The following is a 21,613-nucleotide window of genomic DNA, read 5'->3' as shown; positions in this document are numbered from 1 at the left end:
ATTATAGGAATTCATCCTAACTTATAAGGAACTTGAGCATGCTAAAAATAAACTCGTTCTTGTCCGTTTGATTAAGGCACAAATCAAAGAACCTTTCTTGCTACTATTTTCAACACTCCCTCTTAGCGAGGAAGGTGCTTCTGGAAGAACCTCGTCCACTTGGATCTATCTCCAACACTACCACGTTCTCTACTGCTTTAGCTGCTCTCTTTTAACTAGAAGACTTCCTTGCTTTCTTCTACGAATCCTAATCCAAAGACCTGTTCTTTCCCAACATGTTCTACGAGTCCATTACTTCAATCATAAGTTCCATGTACCTTCTGTACCTCTATGGATGCTTCTTTTGGCTAGAAGTGATACTAGAATATTCAACTCTCTTTTGATCTCCCTTTACCAAATCCTCTGCCCACTTGGCTCGAACTTTCCCTATACTAGGATTCACTCACTGAGTGGTTGCCTCCACTCGCCCTGGGCTAAAGCTCTTCCCCATCCTGTTGGTCGTCCCAACTACCAACTAGCCGAGACTCAAATTAGGATATTGACTGAGACTCCATCTTCAGAGCTATATCCTGCTCTCGCTCAACCATCACTTCTATATTCTGAGAAGTTCTTGCCTTGCTGCTCAAGACTAAATCTGTCTCTACCTACAACTTGTATAGATTCTTCACCCTCACACCTATTTGCTTCTTACATCCAAAACCTAAGTGTTGGAGGTATCCCTGGACCCTTACCTCTGCTAAAGATGATATCATATCCCTTGTCCTCAAGGGTAGCTACCGAAACAAGATTCTGTCTCAATCCTGGAACATAGAAAACATCTCTAAGATGAAGAGGATTACTTGACTCCCTCTTAAAATTGACAGTACCAACTCCTCTAGCTGCATATTGACCATCATCTCCTAGCTCAATCTGAAACTACATGTTCTTCTCCTTCAGGTGGCCGAAATTCTTCTTACTCCCAGTCATGTGGAAGGATGCTCCTGATCCTGATCAATATACCAAATATTGTTGTCAGTTGAGCATGCCATGCAAGCAATCAATTAGAAATCTTTCTGCAACTAGGCAGAAAATGCATCTACCTCCGTTGATGCTGCAACATGATCCTTACTGGACGACTTCTTCCGATTTGGACACTTCGTAGCATAGTGCCCAAACTCATGGCAATGGAAGCACATAATATTACTTAGATCCTTTTGACTGGACTCAGCGTCTCCATGGCCCTTCCTGCCCTTGGCCTTACCAACAACAGAAAAACTCTCCTCTTCCTTCTCAACCTTCGACCCCTTGTCACTGTTGCTCTCGACAATACTAATTTTGAGCTACTCCTGAGTGAAATCACTTCACATCCGTTCCCAATCTGGCAGTTTATCTCGTCCACTAATCCCCTAAACAGAAGTAACCCACTCCTTGGTAAACCCATTTATAGCAACTCATGCTAGTTCACTGTCTTTTGGTTTCTCTCCTACAACTGTAGCTCATCACGAACATTTTGAACTCTGGTGAGATAGGAAGTTACGTTCTCACCCTTTTGCATCTTGGTGACCCTCAGCTTCTCCTTGAGAATTATTTTACGATTCTCATATGGATCCTGGTATAGCTTCACAACAGCATCCCACATTTCCTTTGCGGTATCGTTACCGGAAACATGCGAAACCATATGATCCCAAACTCCATCTAGGATCCTCTTGGCTTTGGCCGTCTCCCTTTGGAACTATCGTAATTGGCTTGGATCTGTAATATCCCTTCTCCACAAACTTCTGATTTTTATTTAAAAATTGAGTTTTTAGTTTGACTTTCAGTGTGGTATTTCTTCGAACAGTTAGCTTATATTCTGTTGTAGGTGTTCTCTAGGAATTCCACTTCAAAAAAATATACACAGAGAGCAGTATGTAACTCAAACAAGACCTCCCAAGCATTCAACTGATATATTTAATATCCCAAGAAATTATATAGACCAGAAATATGTTTTTCATCATAATAAATATCAACTAGAACAGACCCATTATATTTCACTGTGCAAGTATACTGGAAATTAAATGGTTTAGAGGAACCTGGGTACAATAAAAGATTGGAGGAAGTTCCTCAGCCCTCAACAACTTGTATACATATATCAGAATTTGTCTCTCTGTGAACAGCAGCCAGAATGTGCCAGGAACCAAGGATTCGACCTTCTTGTGGGACTGGATTATCACCCTTCAACGCTACCTTCAGTCCTGTAACCAATCTGTTGTTGTATGTATTTTAATGGCTCAGTTTCTGAATGCAGAACACGTCCATCTCCAGCACAAACGCTCAACCAATGACACAGCAAGGATTTCACTCATATAACCATAATAAATCGTTCCATTTACTAACTGAACTCGTCCAGGCCAATGAGGGAGACACGGCTCAGTCAAACAGTAAGAACTCGGCCTCAGGTTTGCAGACTTAATCACAGTCACGAATGGAGAGCTTCATCCTTCCTTAAACAATGAAACTTGAGCTACTTAAGCCAGAACTCGTCCCAACACCTTGAAATATGTTCAACCACATGAAAATTAACCCGACTCCTTTACTTGGTGCCTCCACGAAGCGGTGGACCCAGCCATTAGAAATCAAGGAGCCTTTCTCGCTACTATTTTCAACACATATCAGCTACATTGAGGTTTGAAGAGGGTTACATACTTGCATGTAAGAAATGGTATGATAAAATCACACATACCAATGATTGCAACTTTCCTATGTTCCATGTGCATGCCTCCAAGAATTTTTTCTAATTATAGACATTATTTGCACACTTTAGAGAATGACAGTGGGAGATGGAGGTAGGGAGTGACGAAATTTCATCAGAGTTTCCTTTCTTCTAGCAAGGAGGCAATATTTAACCCAATGTTTGATACTAAACTCTTCTAGTAATGAGGGTGTCAATATGGATTGACCTTTGCAACCTTTACCCCTTCTCTATAGTCTTCAAACCTGTATTCAAATTTTTCTCCCATCATCATATCTATTTCATCATTCTACTTTTCTTCATGTTTCCTTCTTGCTTTAGAGAGAACATATTCTTCTTCCAGTCCTTAATTTTAGATCTAATTTTCTCAAGTCAAATGTCAACTTCTACTAGCATTTCTTTTTTATTTTGTTCTCTCCTTTCTTTCTTTTCTTTATGAAGTTGAATCGCAGTGCTTTCCATCAATTTCCTTCAAACTTCTTTATCCTTGTTTGTAATTATGATTCAACTTCATCTATATTTAAGTCATCCTCAACTCTCTTATGAATTAATCCTTCAAATCATTCATTTATCATCTCCAATTCTACTTCATGATAACACCTTTTCCTTTCTTCTCTTAAGTTCTTAACTCCTTTGACAAAAGTTCAATTAAAAACTTGTAACTTGTTATCTTATCATCTCTTCTTGCAATATCTCTCTTGAATCCACTTTTAGATTCCTCTATTTCATCTTTAATTTTATTCATCATTTCCACGTGTTCTACATGAAAGGAATTGTTAGACTATGTCCTTCACCTTTGTCATATAGCCTTCAAAACATGGCATCCGCTAAAAGAAATTAAGGCATGCACAATGGTAGAAGCACCAATTGGTATGATTGTTACTCTTATTATTATTTTGGGGGTGGTTATGCCTCAAAACCACATTATATTTTTTAATTAAAATTTGAGCACTAAATAAAATAGGCAGAACAAAAGAAACTAGAGAAATTAATATGTTCTTTCTAAAGATTTATTGACATGTGCATTTGAGACAAGAAAATGCATTCTAAAGGTATAAAGATAGTGATTAGCATAGATGAGAAGTGAAGATTATTGAAATCATTTTCATTGTATTTGGGGCACACTTCTATGATACTGAAAAGGATATCATAATCAAATCATACTTTCATTTGGCTAGTGTCTTAGACTTGTCCTGAAACTGAATAGGGGAGGCTAAGGACATTTGTTATTACATCCAAATTTGGATGAGTGATTGCAAATTTCATCTAAGTAAGAAGACATTAAAATCGAATTGATTGGGGCATTGCAAGGGGTAAAGTATCAAACACTTTCAAGTAAAACAGTGTTAACAAGACCTACCTGAAATTGAATAAGGAGGTCAAAAGTGAAGTCATTCTCATCATTAAAAACATTGTCATCACACTTTAGGGTGCATGATCGATAGTTGCCTGACACACTAAGGTGACATAAAATTAAGCAAGCATGATAATCAAGAGAGCACGTACAAGTGAGCAAGCTAGTGTGTCAAGTACAAAGGGGTAAAGTAGGAAAGCGCCTACTAAATGCCTCTCCAGAAACTAAAAACTTGCAAAAGTGTAACCATGACTTGCACAATAAAATTTGAAGTACTTGAGTAGAAATTGCAGCAAAATCAATCCATAATTAATCAAATGGTTGACACACTAGCATCTGCAAAAGATCTTCAAAAATAAATATATATGAAGAACCAATTGGTTGATGTTCTTCAAACTAAATTAAGAGGAATGCAAGATCAAATGATGATATGATTGATGCAGCATCTACATTGAAGGTAGACGCAATAATTGAAAAGGTTAATGCATCTTGTGATACAGATGAATTCATCCAGACAGATGATGCAAGTTGTGGCACAGAAGAGCAAATACATGAAAGTGATGCACATTCAATACAATGGACCTTATTCAAAAGTTTGATGCAGCAGGAGATACAGTTGAGCTAATAACATAAGTTGATGGAATACAGGTGATTGATGCTCAGTGTGATACAGACGACTTGATGGAATCAATTAATGAAACACATAATAACAGCAACAACAATAGTAGCAGCAATTGTAAATAAGACAAAGAACAAGAAAATGATTCTTCTAGGATGGTTGTCAGACCTTCGGAAGAAATCTCATTCAACAAAAATCAGTATAGATTGGGATACACCAAAGCTGGTAGCTTTTATATTCCAGATTACTCCAAACCAATTCAGTTTGTGAGTGTAGGATTTCTCCATGAAGTTGAGAGTGTTGATAAAAATTGCCAACACTGTCAGAGAAATGGTCACATGGAGAGTCAATGTTTTGATTTCCATCCTTTTCTTCATTGTGGAAAGACAAATTAACTATCAGAAAGATGTCAAAAGCAAAAGAAAGCTAAGAAATTAATTAAATAGGGATGGATAAATTCCTAGAGATGGAATCAGGAAGTGAAGAAACTACATCAATCTTACCACCTAGTCAAAATAGAGGTGAAGTCAAAGTTGCCTGAAGTAATGAACAAAACAAACATATTCAACCAGTTATTCCAAACAAAAAACTATGGTACTCCCCACACCTAAAGGGGGACAGCACAATGATAAAACAAACTCTCCTACACCTTTAAGGGGGGGAGTAAATTCAGGAAAGTGAAGTAGGATAGTGGTACGTTCCAACAAATCCAATGGGGGGAGTAAATTCAGGAAAGTGAAGTAGGTTAGTAGTACTTTCCAACAAATCCAATCCCTATTAAGATCCAAATCACCTCTAACATCACAATAAACACTGCATGCCAAATACTAATGGTGCTTTACCCCTGCAAGTTTTTATAAATAAGTATAAAAAATTGTTAGCGAACAGGCAAAATATTTCCTAGTAACTCCTTCTAAATTAGATTAAACTACAGATTACTGAATAAATTGCACAGCTAAGATTTTAATAGTAAATAAAATCAAAAATCAGAAGAAGCAAAATGAGCCAATTTCACACATGCACCCACAGCCAAAATATTTCCTAGTAACTCCTCCTTCTAAATTAGATTAAACTACAGATTACTGAATAAATTGCACAGCTAAGATTTTAATAGTAAATAAAATCAAAAATCAGAAGAAGCAAAATGAGCCAATTTCACACATGCACCCACAGCCAATTTCACACATACGCCCACAGAATATTTTCCCCTTCAAATCTGCTGTTCATTGATTAAATACGCAACATACAAGGGCTCCCTTACTAGGAAAATGCCCACTAAGAAAGAATACAAGCTACAGCAAACTAATTTTGAATTTACTGACACCTGTATGGCATATACAGCCCTCAGAAAATTTCTAGAACAATCCTGGAACAATCCTCTACCTACCAACCTGCTATATGGCCTTCTATATGAACTTGTGCGATTGTGTATTGTGCAGTCACACTGTGCAATTGCTGCTCTACAGTTCTATCACATAATCCTGGAACAATCCTCTACCTACCAACTTGCTATACGACCTTCTATATGAACTTGTGTGGTTGTCTACTGTATGGCCGCACTGTAAAATTGCCGCTCTACAGTTCTATCACCTTATATGTCCATGCAACTATTTGTTGTACACCCAAGCAGATGTTATTGTACCTACTATCCTGTACAATCTGCAGAATGTTGTTTGGCTACTGATAAATCTATCCATTGATTTCTAACTGTTGGGTTTTCCTCCTCATGCAACTACCTATTTGAACTCTTCCACCCTTGGGCTTGATCTCTAGATGAAAGTCCTTCTTCGCCCTTGCTGAGATTTCTTTGAATCACTGACCTTTGTGATTCAATCATAGAATGCTCTTGTGTGTCTTCCTCCTTCACATAGCCTTGCTTTTATAAGCTTAAGTTATTGACTGAATCCACAACCGCAATCTCCAAAGTGATTGAAAGTTGAGATTAAATCTCACCTCACTTGAAGTCAATGGTTGAAATTCACTGATGCAAATAACCTTTGCATTTCATTAGATTAAACTCACTTTTCTTATAAAAGCACTTTACTTTAATAATTTATTTAATTTAAGTAATTTTGCTGAGGTTGAAGGTTTTGGACTAAGTCACAACGAGGACACGAGACACAGAGGACACATAAGTACGAGTATTCAACACAAGACACAGGGACCCCAAAAACAGGACACGAGGGAAACATTATATATATATATAGATACTGAAATATAGTGCCTAATCCATATAGATATGAATCATGATGATATCTATTTAGTATTTAGTATACACTATTTACTATTTAGTAATTTACTATTTTGCTTATTAATTTACTACATAAGTGATGTTCACAGTCCAATGTTCATTGTTCATGTTATAACTTTTGTTATTAACTTCAAATAGGTTTGATCATGTTCAAACTTCACTGTTTACCAAAGTGTTAATCAAGCTTTCCCTCCCTTTAGACCTTGAAGGTGTAGTGAGTAGTAAGCACATGATGGGGAGCTGGGCTTTTTATTTCAATACACGATCTATACGTGGTCACTGGTGTATAATAAAGTTAAGTTCCATAGGCTATAACACAACTTACTGGAAATTTATGTGCTCCAAACTCTCCACAAAGAACATGAACACTCGTCTCCTACATCTCCAGGTCCAGGTCGATGTGAAGGTTTGAATTGTGCTCTCAATGTGAGGTTGTGAGCATTGTGGTTGAATCTGATGGAATTCCTCACGCTGCACAACAAATTTGATTTTGGTAGCGAGCAAACTCGACTTCGACGACGAACAATGACAAAAAAAACCCAAAAATAAACCATGTTGCAAGTTTTAAATGTCACTTTTCATAGGACACATGTCCTAAGAGACAAAAACGTCAGGGCACGTTTTCGCCACATCCAAAACAAATGTCTCAATTGAAGGACACGAAAAAAAACGATTTTGACACGTTTTAGGGCACGTTTCATGTCCGACACGTGAAATACGAGACACAAGACCCTGAGGGACGTGTCCTATGACTTAGGTTTTGGATGACTTCCACACATCTAGACACGTAGACCTATGCGGAAGTACCTGACTGATGCTACAAACATCAACACAAATATCTCCCAAAAAGAAATGACATTGAAAAATCATATAAACTATGTAATTGTATATATGAATGAATATAATAATCTCTTGTATAGCCTAGTCAACTAGCTCAATTGGTTGAGTGTTTTGAGCTTCAAGCAAGGTGTCTCGAGGTCGATCCCTCAAACCAACTTACCTCTACTACATGCCTCACTCAATGTCCCTACTAGATCAAGGGCTGTATCAACACTGACAAGTTTACAATGGATACCATCGATAAGAAAACAACGAAGTGCCCACAACTTCCCACAAGGTTGTCCTTAAAAAATATTAATCAAATAAAATAAAATAATTTCGTATATATACAAAATCACTCATCACTCATGCAAGGCCAATTCTAGACCAACCTACTATTTATTTACATAGGGGTCCTTAAGGCACAACTTTATCTCCCTCCTTAGGGAGCTTTATCATTATGTTATTAGAAAATAACAAACAATAAAATTTCCTCATATTTGTTTTCAAAAGATGCCATGCTTGATCATACATATCTGACCCTTATTGGTGTTGATATTCAATCTCCAATATCCTAATCTCACATACTTTATTTTTCTTAGGTTTCATGCATTCTTATAATTTTGTCAATTTGTCTTCCCATAATATGTCACTGCATAATTGTCTTCTTTTGATTCCATGAATATCGTTGGTTTTGTAATTTGCCATATTGTGTCAATAACAATATATGTCAATTTGTCTTACTTGTAGACTTCCCTGAAACTAGGGATGTCAATACGGTTCCACCTTTAAAGTTTTACTTTTTTTCTTCAAATTTATGTTCAATGTTTTATTTTGGTTGGTTATCTCATTCTACCTTCTATGTGTGTTCTTCTTTCACCCTTATGTTGGGGAGAATAACACCGAGTGTTTCATTTTGGTCTTCTATTTTGGAGTGAATATCCTCAAGCCCAGGTCTTCTATTTTGGAGTGAATATCCTCAAGCCCAGCATCAACTTCTTCCAGCATTTTCACATACCCTTTGATCTTCCTTTCTTTTGCTTTTGCAATTCAAGTGTGATATTATCCATCAACCTTTCTTTCTTCTTCAACCCTCACTGCTTTTTTACTAGAATTCATCAATATTTAGGGCTTCTTCAACCAATGTTGCATTAATCATTATCGGGATAATATCAGCACGAGGAAAAAATTGGAAAAAATCGTAATTATCGGGAAATAATCGTTTGGTACAAAAATATTCATTTTTTTCGTTTTTTTTTCAATTTTTTTAATATCTAAGCCATCTACAACATAAAATAAATACATTGACACATAAATATGATAAAAGAACTAATATACAAGATGTTTAATATCATTTCTAGCGCTAAAATCATGCATAACATTGAATCATGTCCTGAATAGTAAGTCCTGACTCCTAAGCCCCAACTCAGCCTCAAAATATCAAGAAAAAATATGATAATGTATCTCATCATGTCATAATGTCATATACAATAGAATGAAGAAAATAACGAAAGTCTAATCCTATTGATTTCCTCTGCCCCTCTTGCGAGAAAATACCATAGCTTTCCCTTTCCCTCTAGATGTAGATGCTGGTGCCCATGCTGGTGGAGATGGCAGTGGAGTCTGATGTGCTCTAGAAGCTGAAGAACTAGAATTAGGAGCTATAGGAGGTAGACCACGTCCTCTACTGGTGGCAGTGGTAGCCCGAGCAGGTGGTGTCACCTCCTCCTCCTGTTCCTTCTGTTCCTGCTCCTCCTCCTCCTCCTGCTCCTCCTCCCCCTCCACTACATCATGCACTAACCAATCATCAGCAGACTCCATGAGAGGCCTCTCGGTCTCAACCCTCCATGCAGCAGTGGTGTCAATCCCATCCAATGAGATGGCCTCCACATCAGGTGTCTTCTCAAGTTGCCTCATCCACAATCGAAGATTATAGTAGACATAGACCATGTCATTAAGGCGCTGGGACTCCAACCTGTGCAAAGACCATGAAATAATAATTAATAATTATAAAAATATATATATATATATTATTTAATGAATTCAAAAATTTATTTGGAAATTTGCAATATTTTAAATGTTTAAGTGTTAACTTGTTGCGCTTCTTGTTGTGTATTTTTTCAAATACACTCCAATTGCGCTCACATCCTGAGGAGCTACATGTTTGGCTGAGGATGCGAATGGCAAGCTTTTGCAGAAAGGGTACCCTGCCACCATACATTTTCCACCATGCATCTACAACAAAATTACAAATAAAATTTTAAATAAACATAAGAAAAAAATGGAATTTGAAGAGACAATGAAATTTGAAACAAAGTTACAAACTAAAAAATACCTAGCATTTTAATCGTCCTATCAGTGACAGCCATGTCAAAGCCAAATGTGCCACTTGCCATCCTATATGTCTCAATTTGTTTAGAGATCTCTATACGTTGTTCTGGAGATCGCACCATCTTCTGGACACAGGATAAGAATCCATCCATGATCTCAGCGTCAAAATCAAACCCACATGTGTAAGAAAATGCAGGGTTCAGGAAAAGCCCAGTAGCATGAATGGGACGATGGAGTGTGTTGTTCCATCGCTCATCAATCACTCCCCATAGGAGGAGTTGTCTCTGAAACCCATCATCTCCCTTACCATCATAGTAGGCCCGAATGGCTTCTTTGGCCCTGTACATGGCCTCATACAAATAGCCCATTGCGGGCTTCTCACCATCAACCAACCGAAGAACCTTTACCAAAGGTTCAGTAAAGGTGCACACCTCCTGCACTCCCGCCCAGAAGTCTTCCTGGTATGAAACTAGTCTGCATACGGCCTCTCCCTCTGGTTTGCAACTCATTGGCAAAGCACGCCACTCCTCTGAAAGAAACATTCTCTTCACATCCCACATAGAATTCAAGAGGGATTGAAGAGATATGAAACTGGTGGCAAACCGTGTAATGGCGAGGCGCACCAACTCTGTGTTGTTGGTGAATCTTCTCATCAAGCTAAGCACAGATGTATGGTTATATATAAATTTTGTAATGCTTTTGGATGAATCAACAATATCCTTGACAAAGGTAATTTTCCCTATGTCCTCCAACATCAAATCAATACAATGTGCAGCACAAGGTGTCCAAAATAAACTAGGATGCCTGTCCATAAACATCCTGCCAGCGACAACATAATTTGCAGCATTGTCCGTTATGACTTGGACAACGTTATCTGCACCCACCTCCAAAATAAACACATCTAGCAAATCACATAAAGTTCTTGCATCTTTGATTTGTGCAGATGCATCAACAAATTTGATAAACATAGTCCCCTTGGGACAACTAACCAAGAAGTTTATAAGGGTTCTCCCCTTTTGGTCAGTCCAACCATCTGACATAACAGTGCATCCTGTTTGTGCCGATGATGCCCTAAAATCCTCCAATCTTTAGGTGCAGTCACGCTTTTCATTTTGAAGAATCTGGCCTCTGAAATCATGATAAGAAGGGATTTTGTACCCTGGACCAACACCGGCCATAGCATCAACATCAGGTTGGAAAAATGCATTATTCCTTACAATGCTGAAAGGAATATCACTCCAGAGGAGAAATTTTGCCAGCAACTTGTCAGCTTGTTCTTTTTCAATTCTTTTTATCATTGAAGTGATAGATGGCTGTGAACCAGGTGTGGTTCGAGGAACAAAAAATGATGTGGCAGCTATCGGATTGGTTGATGCTGCAGTAGAACCAATGCCACTTGCTTCAACTGACCTTTTTAGTTGCCTTTTGATTTCTTCTTTGGCCTCTCTAGTCTGCTCTAAATTTTCCAATGCTCTCATGGCTCTTTGGATGAGTTCAGGATTTGTATTTGTACAAGGCCCCACATCTTTTCCAGGGATTTGTGCAAGGTGAAACTTCAACCTGTACACCCCCCCAGACATCAGGTGGCCACACAACTTGCAACTCAAGTTTAGTCTATCATTCGGAGCATCAAGTTCACCATATTCCCATAAAGGATCCAATTTCCTTGGCATGTTTGTTTTTGAACTTTGAAGTTGCAAACTTGAAGTCTTGAATGGTGTTTTGGTGCAGTTGTGAACCTATGGGAAAATAAGGATTACAATTTTGTATTTACAAAATTACAAGTTACAAATTTACAATTTAGTATTTTAATTTCTAATTTTTACATTGTACAATGAAAACCCAAGTTACCCAACCAAATGGCAAAAACAATGAAAAAACCATAAACAATGTTTAAAAACAATGAAAACAAAAAAAAAATTGGTTCCCATAGTCATACCAAGTTACCCAACCAAAGGTTGAGAGACAAGAACAGGAAGGCGATGGTGGAACCCTAGCTAGGGTTTTCTGCAGATTTTCGAGCCATGGCGGTTAGCAGGCAGGGCACCCGGTTTCTGTGTAAACGGCCGGCATAGACGCGGCACCACTCACGTTTTTCTCGGGTCTTGGTTTCTACTTGCGGTCCCCCCTGTGCATTCTCTGGCGCACTGACCTATCCTACTTTCCCGCGAACGGTCCCCGTTTCGAACCCCGTCTCCGCCGCGCTACCGACAGTTTAGGATGGGGGACGAGGAGCTTGTCGATTACGAAGCGGACCCCATGCCGCATCAAGCCATCTGGGCTCACTCAAGGTCGCCTCATATGCTGCCGCGGAGCGTTGCACTTGGTTTATCGACGGGTGCACAGACTCAGCTTCCACATCTGTCCGCTTCCGGAAAAAACAAGGCGCCGGCTCTACCTCCTGTGGATTCCTCGCCCCTCGACTGCCCTCCCCTCTCCCCTGCGACGGCTCACCTCTTGGGCACCTGCTTCCTCAACTCCCCTATCCCTGACGTCCCTCCGCAATATCTCGCTCGACCTGTTACTGCTCCGCCCCCTCCCCCATCGAGCTCCCACTCTCCTTCCGTATCATTTATGCCGCTGGCGCAGCATCATTCCACTTTTCCCCCCGCATCGCTCATCCCTGGTACCAGCTACACCTCTCCCCGCACTCCGATTCTCTCCGGGGCTTTCAACACTCCGTCTCTGCCGGTACGCTCCGCAGCATCCGCCCAGCACAGCACCTCGGACCCGTGCCGAAATTCTCTAAGGGGATTTCCTTTTGGCAGACGCTCAGAGAAAGTTCCACAGGGTCGCTGTCACCGCTCTATCGACCCGGATTATATCATCAACATCGGGCCGGAAGCTCCTCTTCCGGACGTTATGGACGCCGCCAACAAAGTTCTGGTTGGTAGAGTTCGTGGCCGAACATACTCTGCAGCGCGACTTAAACTTTGGGTGGAAGAAATTTGGGGACCCTACTTCAAAGAACTCCCAGAGGTAATGGTGCTCACTAGAGGCTGGTTCGCTCTCCATTTTCAAAAGCCGGCATACACTCAGTGGGTTCTATCCCAATTTTGGCACATTGAGCTCGCCCCGGTCTTACTCAAGCGATGGGATCCCCTATTCGATCCTGAACGTGAAAAATTGGGGGAAGGACCCATTTGGGTGCGTCTGCCGGGGCTACCATGGCAATTCTGGAACCTGTACACCTTCAAATTAATTGGGGACACTCTGGGTACCTACCTGGAGCACGACAGGTCATACGAGAAGACTGGAAATAGGACTATGGCTCGAATTCTAGTCCATATGGATATCAGGCCCGGATTGGTGGAAAAAATTACTCTGCATCACAATCACGTCTCACGCAAGCAGCCTCTAGATTACGAAGGAGTTCCTTACCGCTGTCGCAGGTGCCACAAAGTTGGCCACCTCTACAAGGATTGCCCTTTGATCTTGAAGGTAAATACTGAGGAAGCTAAAGGAATTCGCCAGCCGGCCACTGAAATACAACATGAGGGAAACAACATCCCTATGGAGCAAGCACAGAACCATCAGGCGAACCCTTCCATGAAGAAAGGGGACAGCGTATCAAAAGCTGCACGCAAGAAGGACCTGGCTGCTTCAGGACCGCCGAGGACACGCTCAAAGACTGCTGTCAATGCTTCTCAACCTGCGGCGACTGCTCTCTCTCGACCGGGGAAAGAAATTCAACTGCTGACCGGCTCTCGAAAGAAGCGGCGGATCGGCCTTTAGGTGATTGGATGATTGAAGAATACAGTCCAGATGGGATGCACAGGTTTTATCATCGTCCGTATATTGATGGTCTCCAACAAGGGGGCGGCTTCCCCATCTAAAAATTTTGGATATACAGAACATTTTGTACATATCGGCTTTACATGACAGTCACTGTTATTTTTGTTTCAGTACATGACCGGAGGTTATACCTCACTCTTTGCTTCTCTACTGAACTCTAAGTTATATTTCTGTTTATATTGTATGGATACAGTCCTTTCGTATCCAAGAGACACCTACTGAATGTATTTTTTGTAACATTTCAGAACTGTGGTCAATACCACACATATGCATATGCCTTGGCATCTACAACATGTAATCTCTATTACTACTTCATAATAGAAATTACGAACTCTATTTTCCCCGGAAAAAAGTTACCCAACCAAAAACAATGAAGAAATACAAAAACAATCTTTAAAAACAATGAAAACAAAAAAAAATGGTGCCCATACCAAGTTATCCAACCAAAAACAATGTTTTTAAACAATGAAAACAAAAAAAAAAAAAAATTAATCCACATACCGTTTCTATGGAGAAATCGGTGGTCTCCTCTTGATTTTCTCCTCTAAGCACTTAGAATTAGCGTCAAACCCTCTCCAGCTTGGTCTCCCAGCTCTCCTCTGCCCTTCGTGCGCGACTGTCCAAATGAACTCATAAAAAAACCAAAAAAAAACGTTATAAAACCTCGCTGCCGCGAAGCCCCACAATTATTTCAGTTTTTATCGCAGTAATTTCATAAAAATCGGCTAAAAAAAATTCCGGCGATAATTTCCTACAATAATCGCGATAAAATCGGCAATATTGAAAAAAATCACAATAATTTGAATTTATCGCGATTTTCACAACACTGTCTTCAACCTTATTAAAAATCTCTTCTTCAACACTCCTAATCATCTTGCTTTTTCTTATGTTCTGTCCCATAGAATTCCTCAATTTTTGTTCCCTTCATCCTTTTATTTGTCAAGACCTTTTCAAATGCCTCCCATGATTTACACCATCTTTTGTCAAAAGCAAGACTATTCCCCTATTTATAAGCCTCGCCATCAAGACAATTCGATATGACAAATATTTTTATTCCAAATTTTTCTATACCATGCAACCATTTTCTAGGATTAATTCAATCTTCACCTCCACAAAGTATCAGCATTTCCGTGATTTCTTGTAAAATGGTACTTAAAATCTCAACCTTAGTTTTTGTGCACCACCTTTGTCAAAAGCAAGACTATTCCACATTTATAAGCCTCACCATCCAGACAGTTTGATATTAAAAAAAATAAAAACATTTTTTATTCCAATATTTTTTGATAACATGCAACCGTTCTCTAGGCTCAACTCAATCTTCATCTCCACAACATATTGGTATTTCTATAATTTCTTGAAAAAATGGTACTTAAAATCTCAATCCTAGTTTTAGTGCTGCGAGCAATAAAAAAATCTATAGGAATTGTTGAAAATCTAAACATATTACAGTTGTTTTAGATCCATGACTTCAAACCAAATATCTCTACCACCACTGACCAGGTCACAATTTTTGTTAAATGCTCTCCTCTCTATCTTCATCTAAATGAACATTGAATCACCAAATTTTGACCTACCAATCAAATTATATTGCCAAATTAAGTTCACTTGTTAATTTTGGCCCTTTAGTTGGGACTGTTTTACAAACTGACCTTGTATCAACAATATCTCCGCAATTTTCACATCTATCCCTGTGAAATTTGAATCTGTAACAGTGAATTTTCTTTCAATTGAATCTATTTCACACCAATTTAGATCATCCAATCAAGGGTTCTGCACAAATTATTAAAGCCTACTACATTTTATTACTCTTCAGACAGTGAATTTATACAGATTATATATCCTTTAAATTTGCCCCAAACCTCTAATGTTATATATATATATATATATATATATATATATATAGTTTCCATGGACATATATATAATATATATATCTGTGGTTCACAGACACCGGAGATTGGTGGCCACTATGTCCATGGCAACTATCCGGGCAGATCCACCCAAAGGGATCACTTCCCACCAGCTCATTAGCAAAGCCTAACCCCAAGAGCATCAAGGAGAATTGACCCCGTGACCTCCCATTAGCAAGGTGCTTTAAACTTCGGGAGCTCGACCAATTGAGCTAACCCTTGGGGTTTTATAAAGTTACTCCATTCCAGAGCATCAACATGTCAACTTGCAAGACTTGAACATGGGTGAGGAGGATAACAACTATTCGGCCCAACCAACCAAGCTAAACTCAATTGACACCAAACCTCTAATGTTACAATCACAAGTTTGAACCATAGTGGTACAGTCCCACCAGATATGGATCTGCATATCAAAAGTTATGGCTATAAAAATATAACGTGCTCTTCAGAAGCTTCAGTCCAGAATTAACACTAGTATGATACCCACTTGTAATGCTCCAAATGGAATAAGAATAGAGTAGAATAAAGTATAATCCATACATATGATAGTACAACCACGAAGTATTTGGAAATAACTATAAGATTTAAAAGATATGTGAAGTAACACATCAAATATAGAAAGACTGGGGAAAAACACTCCTTAAAGGTGATGCGTTGAACTGTAAACACTTCCTCCATAAAAAGATAAATAGGGTCAATCTGCCACCCAAATAAAAGAGGCAAAGTTTTCTGCCACCCAAGCAGAAGGGGCAAAGTTTTCTACACAATATAACAAATACTAAAGAGATAATTTTCCAATAGTGATTAGAGAAATGCCCATATTTATAGTAATTGATAAGCAAAAAACTAAACATAAAACACGGTCAATGTGCCTACACATACAATATTATTACAGAGTCATATGATAGACTTGTGGGCACCCAATAAATGGTTGACCACACAAAGTGACCTTAATAAACCACTAATGATGCCTTACATGGCCAAACTAACCCCTAAGGAATTTAAGGACCTACAGAAACCTAATGAAGAAGTTATATCTTACACTCTACTTCCTCTATGTTGTGCCTGGGGAAAGTGGTGGGGGTCGAACGCGACACCACAAACCCCCTCATTTCTTGCAAGTTCAATTATTAAAAATAAATCACGTTTTGTGACACATGGGCAGTGGACACTAAAAATGTACACCTCAGACTCCAGAGCACCTACTAAGTACACACTCCAAAAATGCAAAACCCCCATACGTGCATCCAAAAAAATCTATCTGAAAGCCCTTAAGTTTTAAGCCCAATCCACACATATTTGAGTTCTAAAACTCTCTTTGCCCCTATATGTACGTATAGACAGACATTTGAGATATAAAATACAAGGATTTTACACTGCCGAATGTGCTGATGTAGTTTAACATGATGGGAAGAATCAATATTTTTTTGGAGTTGTCTATAATGCGACTTTTTGGAGATTCCGGTGACGGAATCCGGCGGAAGAAATTGAGGTTAAATCTTGATTTGTTGCAGTTAAAATGGTTTTTTAACTGCATATTTGGATTCAGCACCCTGGAAAACCTCTGGGACGCTCCCCTGGGACGCTTTGATTGTGCAGAAACTAGCTATCAAACTTGCGATTCCAATAAATTGCTGCCGGATTTTGACCCGAAAAACCCACCGGAAAAGCTTCCAAAAAGTCTCATTATAGACAACTGCTATTTTTTTTTATTAATTTTAGGATATGGACTGTGTCATCAAAAGATCAGGGACCAATAAATTAATCTCTGATAACTAGAGTCTATTGTGTTTAGGTTCTTCTAGAATGCTTTAGGTTTAGTGTGTGTTAACGGTTTGTCGAGTGGACTCAGTATTGGCAGGACCAGAAATAATAGTCTAGAAAATTCTCAGCACCTTATATGGCTGGAAAGCGCCCAGATATATTCCACCACAACAATGCAATTAAGATGCATATCTAGGTAGGGTCTAATAAAGATATGGCACCCTAACAACAGTGCAATGCAGCTCAGCCAACAAGGGTAGCATCAGTTTAATTAATAACTGATACATCAATGGCAATCTACTAGACCTTTATTAGTTTAATTTGATGTGAAAAAAATTGATGCCAAATTAACTGACTTATTTCCTATGCATTTTTATGGCCTGGACTAGCTAAATCCATTAAAACATTCTTTGTTATGACTGGAACAAATTTCACTTTACCCTTTATGTACTTGTTTGCAAACTAATGATCAAAGATTTCTCACAGTTAATGCTGTCTGAATTTTAGATTTTGTGAGCACCTGCCGTTGATGCGAGTTGTGACCAACTGCTCCCTCCTGAATGTATTTTTCCTGACAAAACTGATTGTCAGGAAACGAAGTGATGTTAGGCTCTCTTTGAGCTGGTACATGACTCCTCTGAAGCATGCCAACTGATGGAAAATTCGTACAGTCATTCTGAGGATAATCACGACCCCTGTTTCCATCTCCCTTCAGTTCACTGTCACTTACTGTTCTCAAACTTCTGCATACTCGCTGCATTGTAATTGACAAGCTGTTCAACAACACTTGCTGCTCAGAACTGTCATTACAATCTTTTGGAAGGAAAAACTCTAAAACATAATCATCACTCCCAGTGTGAGTGCTTCGTAAACGGACAGCAACAGCAGCACTGACACAAAACATACGTGCATGATGCACAAGAGGGTAATCCATTACGTTATAATTCTTCACATCGTTTGCAAAGTATGGCTGGTTTGATTCAAATGCTTTCCCAGGGACACCTTGCCCTTTCTCTAAACGATGCTCAGAGCATATATCCCTAAAACCCTGCATACCACGATCCCCCACATAGCATGCCTGATCCTCAAGTGCCAAGAACATCCGTCCACAGCTACCTGTATTCATAACCTCACCTATAGGTATTTCATAATGTCTGAATGGAACCCAAGTTTGTGCCAGTGGAAGTTTGTGTGTCTGACAGACAGCTGTCAAAACCTCTAGTATCTCAGCTAAAGCAGTCTCACGACACTTGGAGTTGGAATAGCGCTGATGCTAGAATGAAACAAAGAGGGACTAAGTTAAACATTCAAGGTATCATCCAACAGAATAAATCAAGATTGTAGTTCTAAAATGAATCCACGAAAATTAAATATTCCAAGGTACCTCTGATTTAGGATGATGCCAGATTTCTTTACTCCTTAAATTCACTTTCTGCGCCACATCATATGCATAAAATCAGACAAAAAAGTGTTAGGCACAATGAGTGCAAATAACTCTACAAGTTATAAGCGCATACAGTGATAGCATTAATGCAAATTTTCCCGTGATATTAAACTCAGAATGGATCATACTTTAGTCTTCTTCATCTCAAATTATAAATTCATTAATGGATTTTCCATATTCTCCCAATGCATAAGTCTCAATTTTTCAAGGACTTGAGGCAACAAACAGAATGCAATCCGCCTTATTACACAAAAATAAATTCATGATTCAGTGATGGGATCTAACATCTCAACAAAATTCTCCTGCATGAACATTTGAACTTTTTAAGGATCAAATAGACATTAGGAAAGCATTTACCATACACATCCAATAGAATGCGCATGTCATGAAGGAGAAATTATCAAGATATATTTAAAATGATCAAGCATAAATGTCAATTTCCGTAAAAATGGCTTATCTGGACACTTCCATTAGAAGGGGCGGAAACTAACCTACCTGAAGTGCATGGCAGAGATTATCAATATCCTTGTTGAAATTAAATTTCTCCGTTGTTGTCACAAGTTCCACTACTGCAACACACTTTCGAGTATCGCGCTCAAAAACAGGCACTGCAATGGATCCGCGCACATTATAGTCCCGCGCATCATTCACTCTCAAATACTCATTTTTATTGTAAAACTGCACATTTGGAGTCCATTCTGGCATTCCCCGCATAAAAACCCGGCCAGGCAGCCCCGGGAAGTCATCTGGAGCTTCTTCTGCAGCGAAAGTGTAAGCAGTTGACACTTGGCGATATCCAGTAAGTCCACCACCTAGTATACAGGGCTGTTCACGCGTTGTTAGATAAAATCTTTCACCCTGTCTCACTGGCATCCAAACTTGTGCAAGAACACTCACTCCGTAATTTTCTTTAAGAAACGAAAAAGCTGCATGCATTCTTTCTGCGAGAGACGGTGATAGATGCCAGAAACTCTGATCATTTCTCGGTCCGTTTACTGTGCCCGAGGGCCGGTTCGTCAACTGATGCCGGAAATTACCTTTCATGATATCTTGTTGCTTCTGTTGTTCACTGGCACTGCCATCAGAAGCAACAAAATCCAACACCGATTGTTCAGACCTTGCTTCCTGGTGTTTTGAACTTAGATCTTTGCATATCCTCTGTTCCCAAGAAGTGCTTGGGCTGAGGCTACGCCGAACATCGTCAATCTGTTTATCCGGAATATCCTGTGATGCGGAGGCCATCAAAACGTCCTCTTGCAGAATCAATTGTGGAAGGCTGGTGGGAGAAGAATTGACCATTGAGGGCGAGAATCCTGATGAATTACAAGGTAAACTATACATTGCTCCAGAATCAGCCCTAACAAGCCCAGAAGGCTGTGCGTTAAACGGAGTCGAAGGCGAGCATACAGCGTAGAATGAAGACGAGGAATCAGGAGAGGTGATAAAAGATGAAAAATTAAAGTTAGAAAAACCAGATTCTGAAGTCATTGCCGGCCAGGGTTCGGAAATGGTGTCCATTAAACCGTCCATCTCCATGAGTTCTGATAGCAGAGCGTCTTCAGGGAGTAGCCTTGCTATATCCGCAGAGGCCATTAAATTTGGCGGTGCTGGAACCTGAGCTTCTACGTAAGGCCACCGACTTTGCTGCTGCTGCTGCTGCCGCTGTTGTTCCATGAAGGGATTTAGTATTTCAGGGTTTCGTCTACCCTGATGAGGCTCGAACCTGAGATGCCTGGAGTTTTGCAATAAAAACAACAGGGTTTATGCAAATTCATGTGATAAGCAAATTTAGTTCAGTTACCGCAGCTGCCTGGTTGAATATCAGAAGCCCTAGTTTGACTCCTTGTCCGTAAATCATTTCGACGGTTCCCAAACGGTTTATAAAAATACTGAAACTCGATTCCAAATGAAGCAGACAACTTATTCGTTATACCTAAATGGGGTCGGAGCTCGGTTTGAAGCTCCAAAACAGATTTGCCCGGATAGCACTTGCCGCTGTCTGTAATACCATAGTTGACCCGCCGCAGGTTTCGAACATGGGTCGAAGCAAACTTGACGAAGGAACAGGAGCCCGAAATGGGAATCCTCGGATGCTTAGACCGAATCTGAGGCCGCCTCGATGGAATCTGATCACGTCATTCCTCACCGTTCATCGGATTTTGTACCCCAATTCTCAAATATTTTATTTGATGGAAGATTTTTTTTATGAAGGAATAGGAGATTCACCCACCTCTTTATTCGTATTCTTTATATTTAATCAACCACGACAGCTTTAAATGGGTGCCGTCTTATGCAATAATCAAACAAAATCTTCCGCCCGATCAGATCCCCCTTCGTCGGATCAGATCCCTCCCCGCCCGCCTCTCCTTTGTCCCTTTAATCTCCTGTTCAAATTTTACATTCACGCGGCCCGCTTAAACACAAAATTTATAACATTGAATTGTTTTCACCGCAAACAGTGCAGCGGTGAAGTCAGTGAAATAATGAGCATCATCCCTGTAATGTTGATGTGACCCATCTTTTCTTTAAAACCTCGTAAATCTGCCCTCCCTCCCTGTCAGGGAAGGTTTCGATAGAAAATATATATGGTGGAGATCAATCCGATTAAAAATATATA

The 21,613-nt window shown here is 39.5% G+C and overlaps 1 protein-coding gene across 3 annotated transcripts in view; it reads right to left on the bottom strand.

Moving 5' to 3' along the window:
- Window positions 1–21,330, bottom strand: part of LOC149140053 (protein NLP9-like) — a 127,777-nt gene extending 106,447 nt beyond the window's left edge. The window contains exons 1-4 of one of the 3 annotated variants that reach the window (XM_089453189.1): window positions 20,930–21,330; window positions 19,492–20,728; window positions 18,937–18,984; window positions 18,037–18,825 (exon numbers count right to left, since the gene is read on the bottom strand). In XM_089453189.1, coding sequence (XP_089309315.1) covers window positions 18,037–18,825; window positions 18,937–18,984; window positions 19,492–20,670 — 2,016 coding nt within the window. In that variant the 5' untranslated portion in view covers window positions 20,671–20,728; window positions 20,930–21,330. Of the gene's footprint in view, window positions 1–18,036; window positions 18,826–18,936; window positions 18,985–19,491 lie in introns of all 3 variants that reach the window. The other 2 variants (XM_089453188.1, XM_089453191.1) reach the window with 2 other exon arrangements.
- Window positions 21,331–21,613: the final 283 nt, after the last annotated feature.

Source organism: Pinus tabuliformis, chromosome X (genome assembly GCF_031772625.1).
Source record: "Pinus tabuliformis cultivar Carrire ecotype Pingquan chromosome X, CPIR1, whole genome shotgun sequence".
Classification (NCBI taxonomy): Eukaryota; Viridiplantae; Streptophyta; class Pinopsida; order Pinales; family Pinaceae; genus Pinus; species Pinus tabuliformis.
The sequence above is the reverse complement of the archived record's forward strand: the minus strand, read 5'-3'. Positions and strand labels throughout refer to the sequence as shown.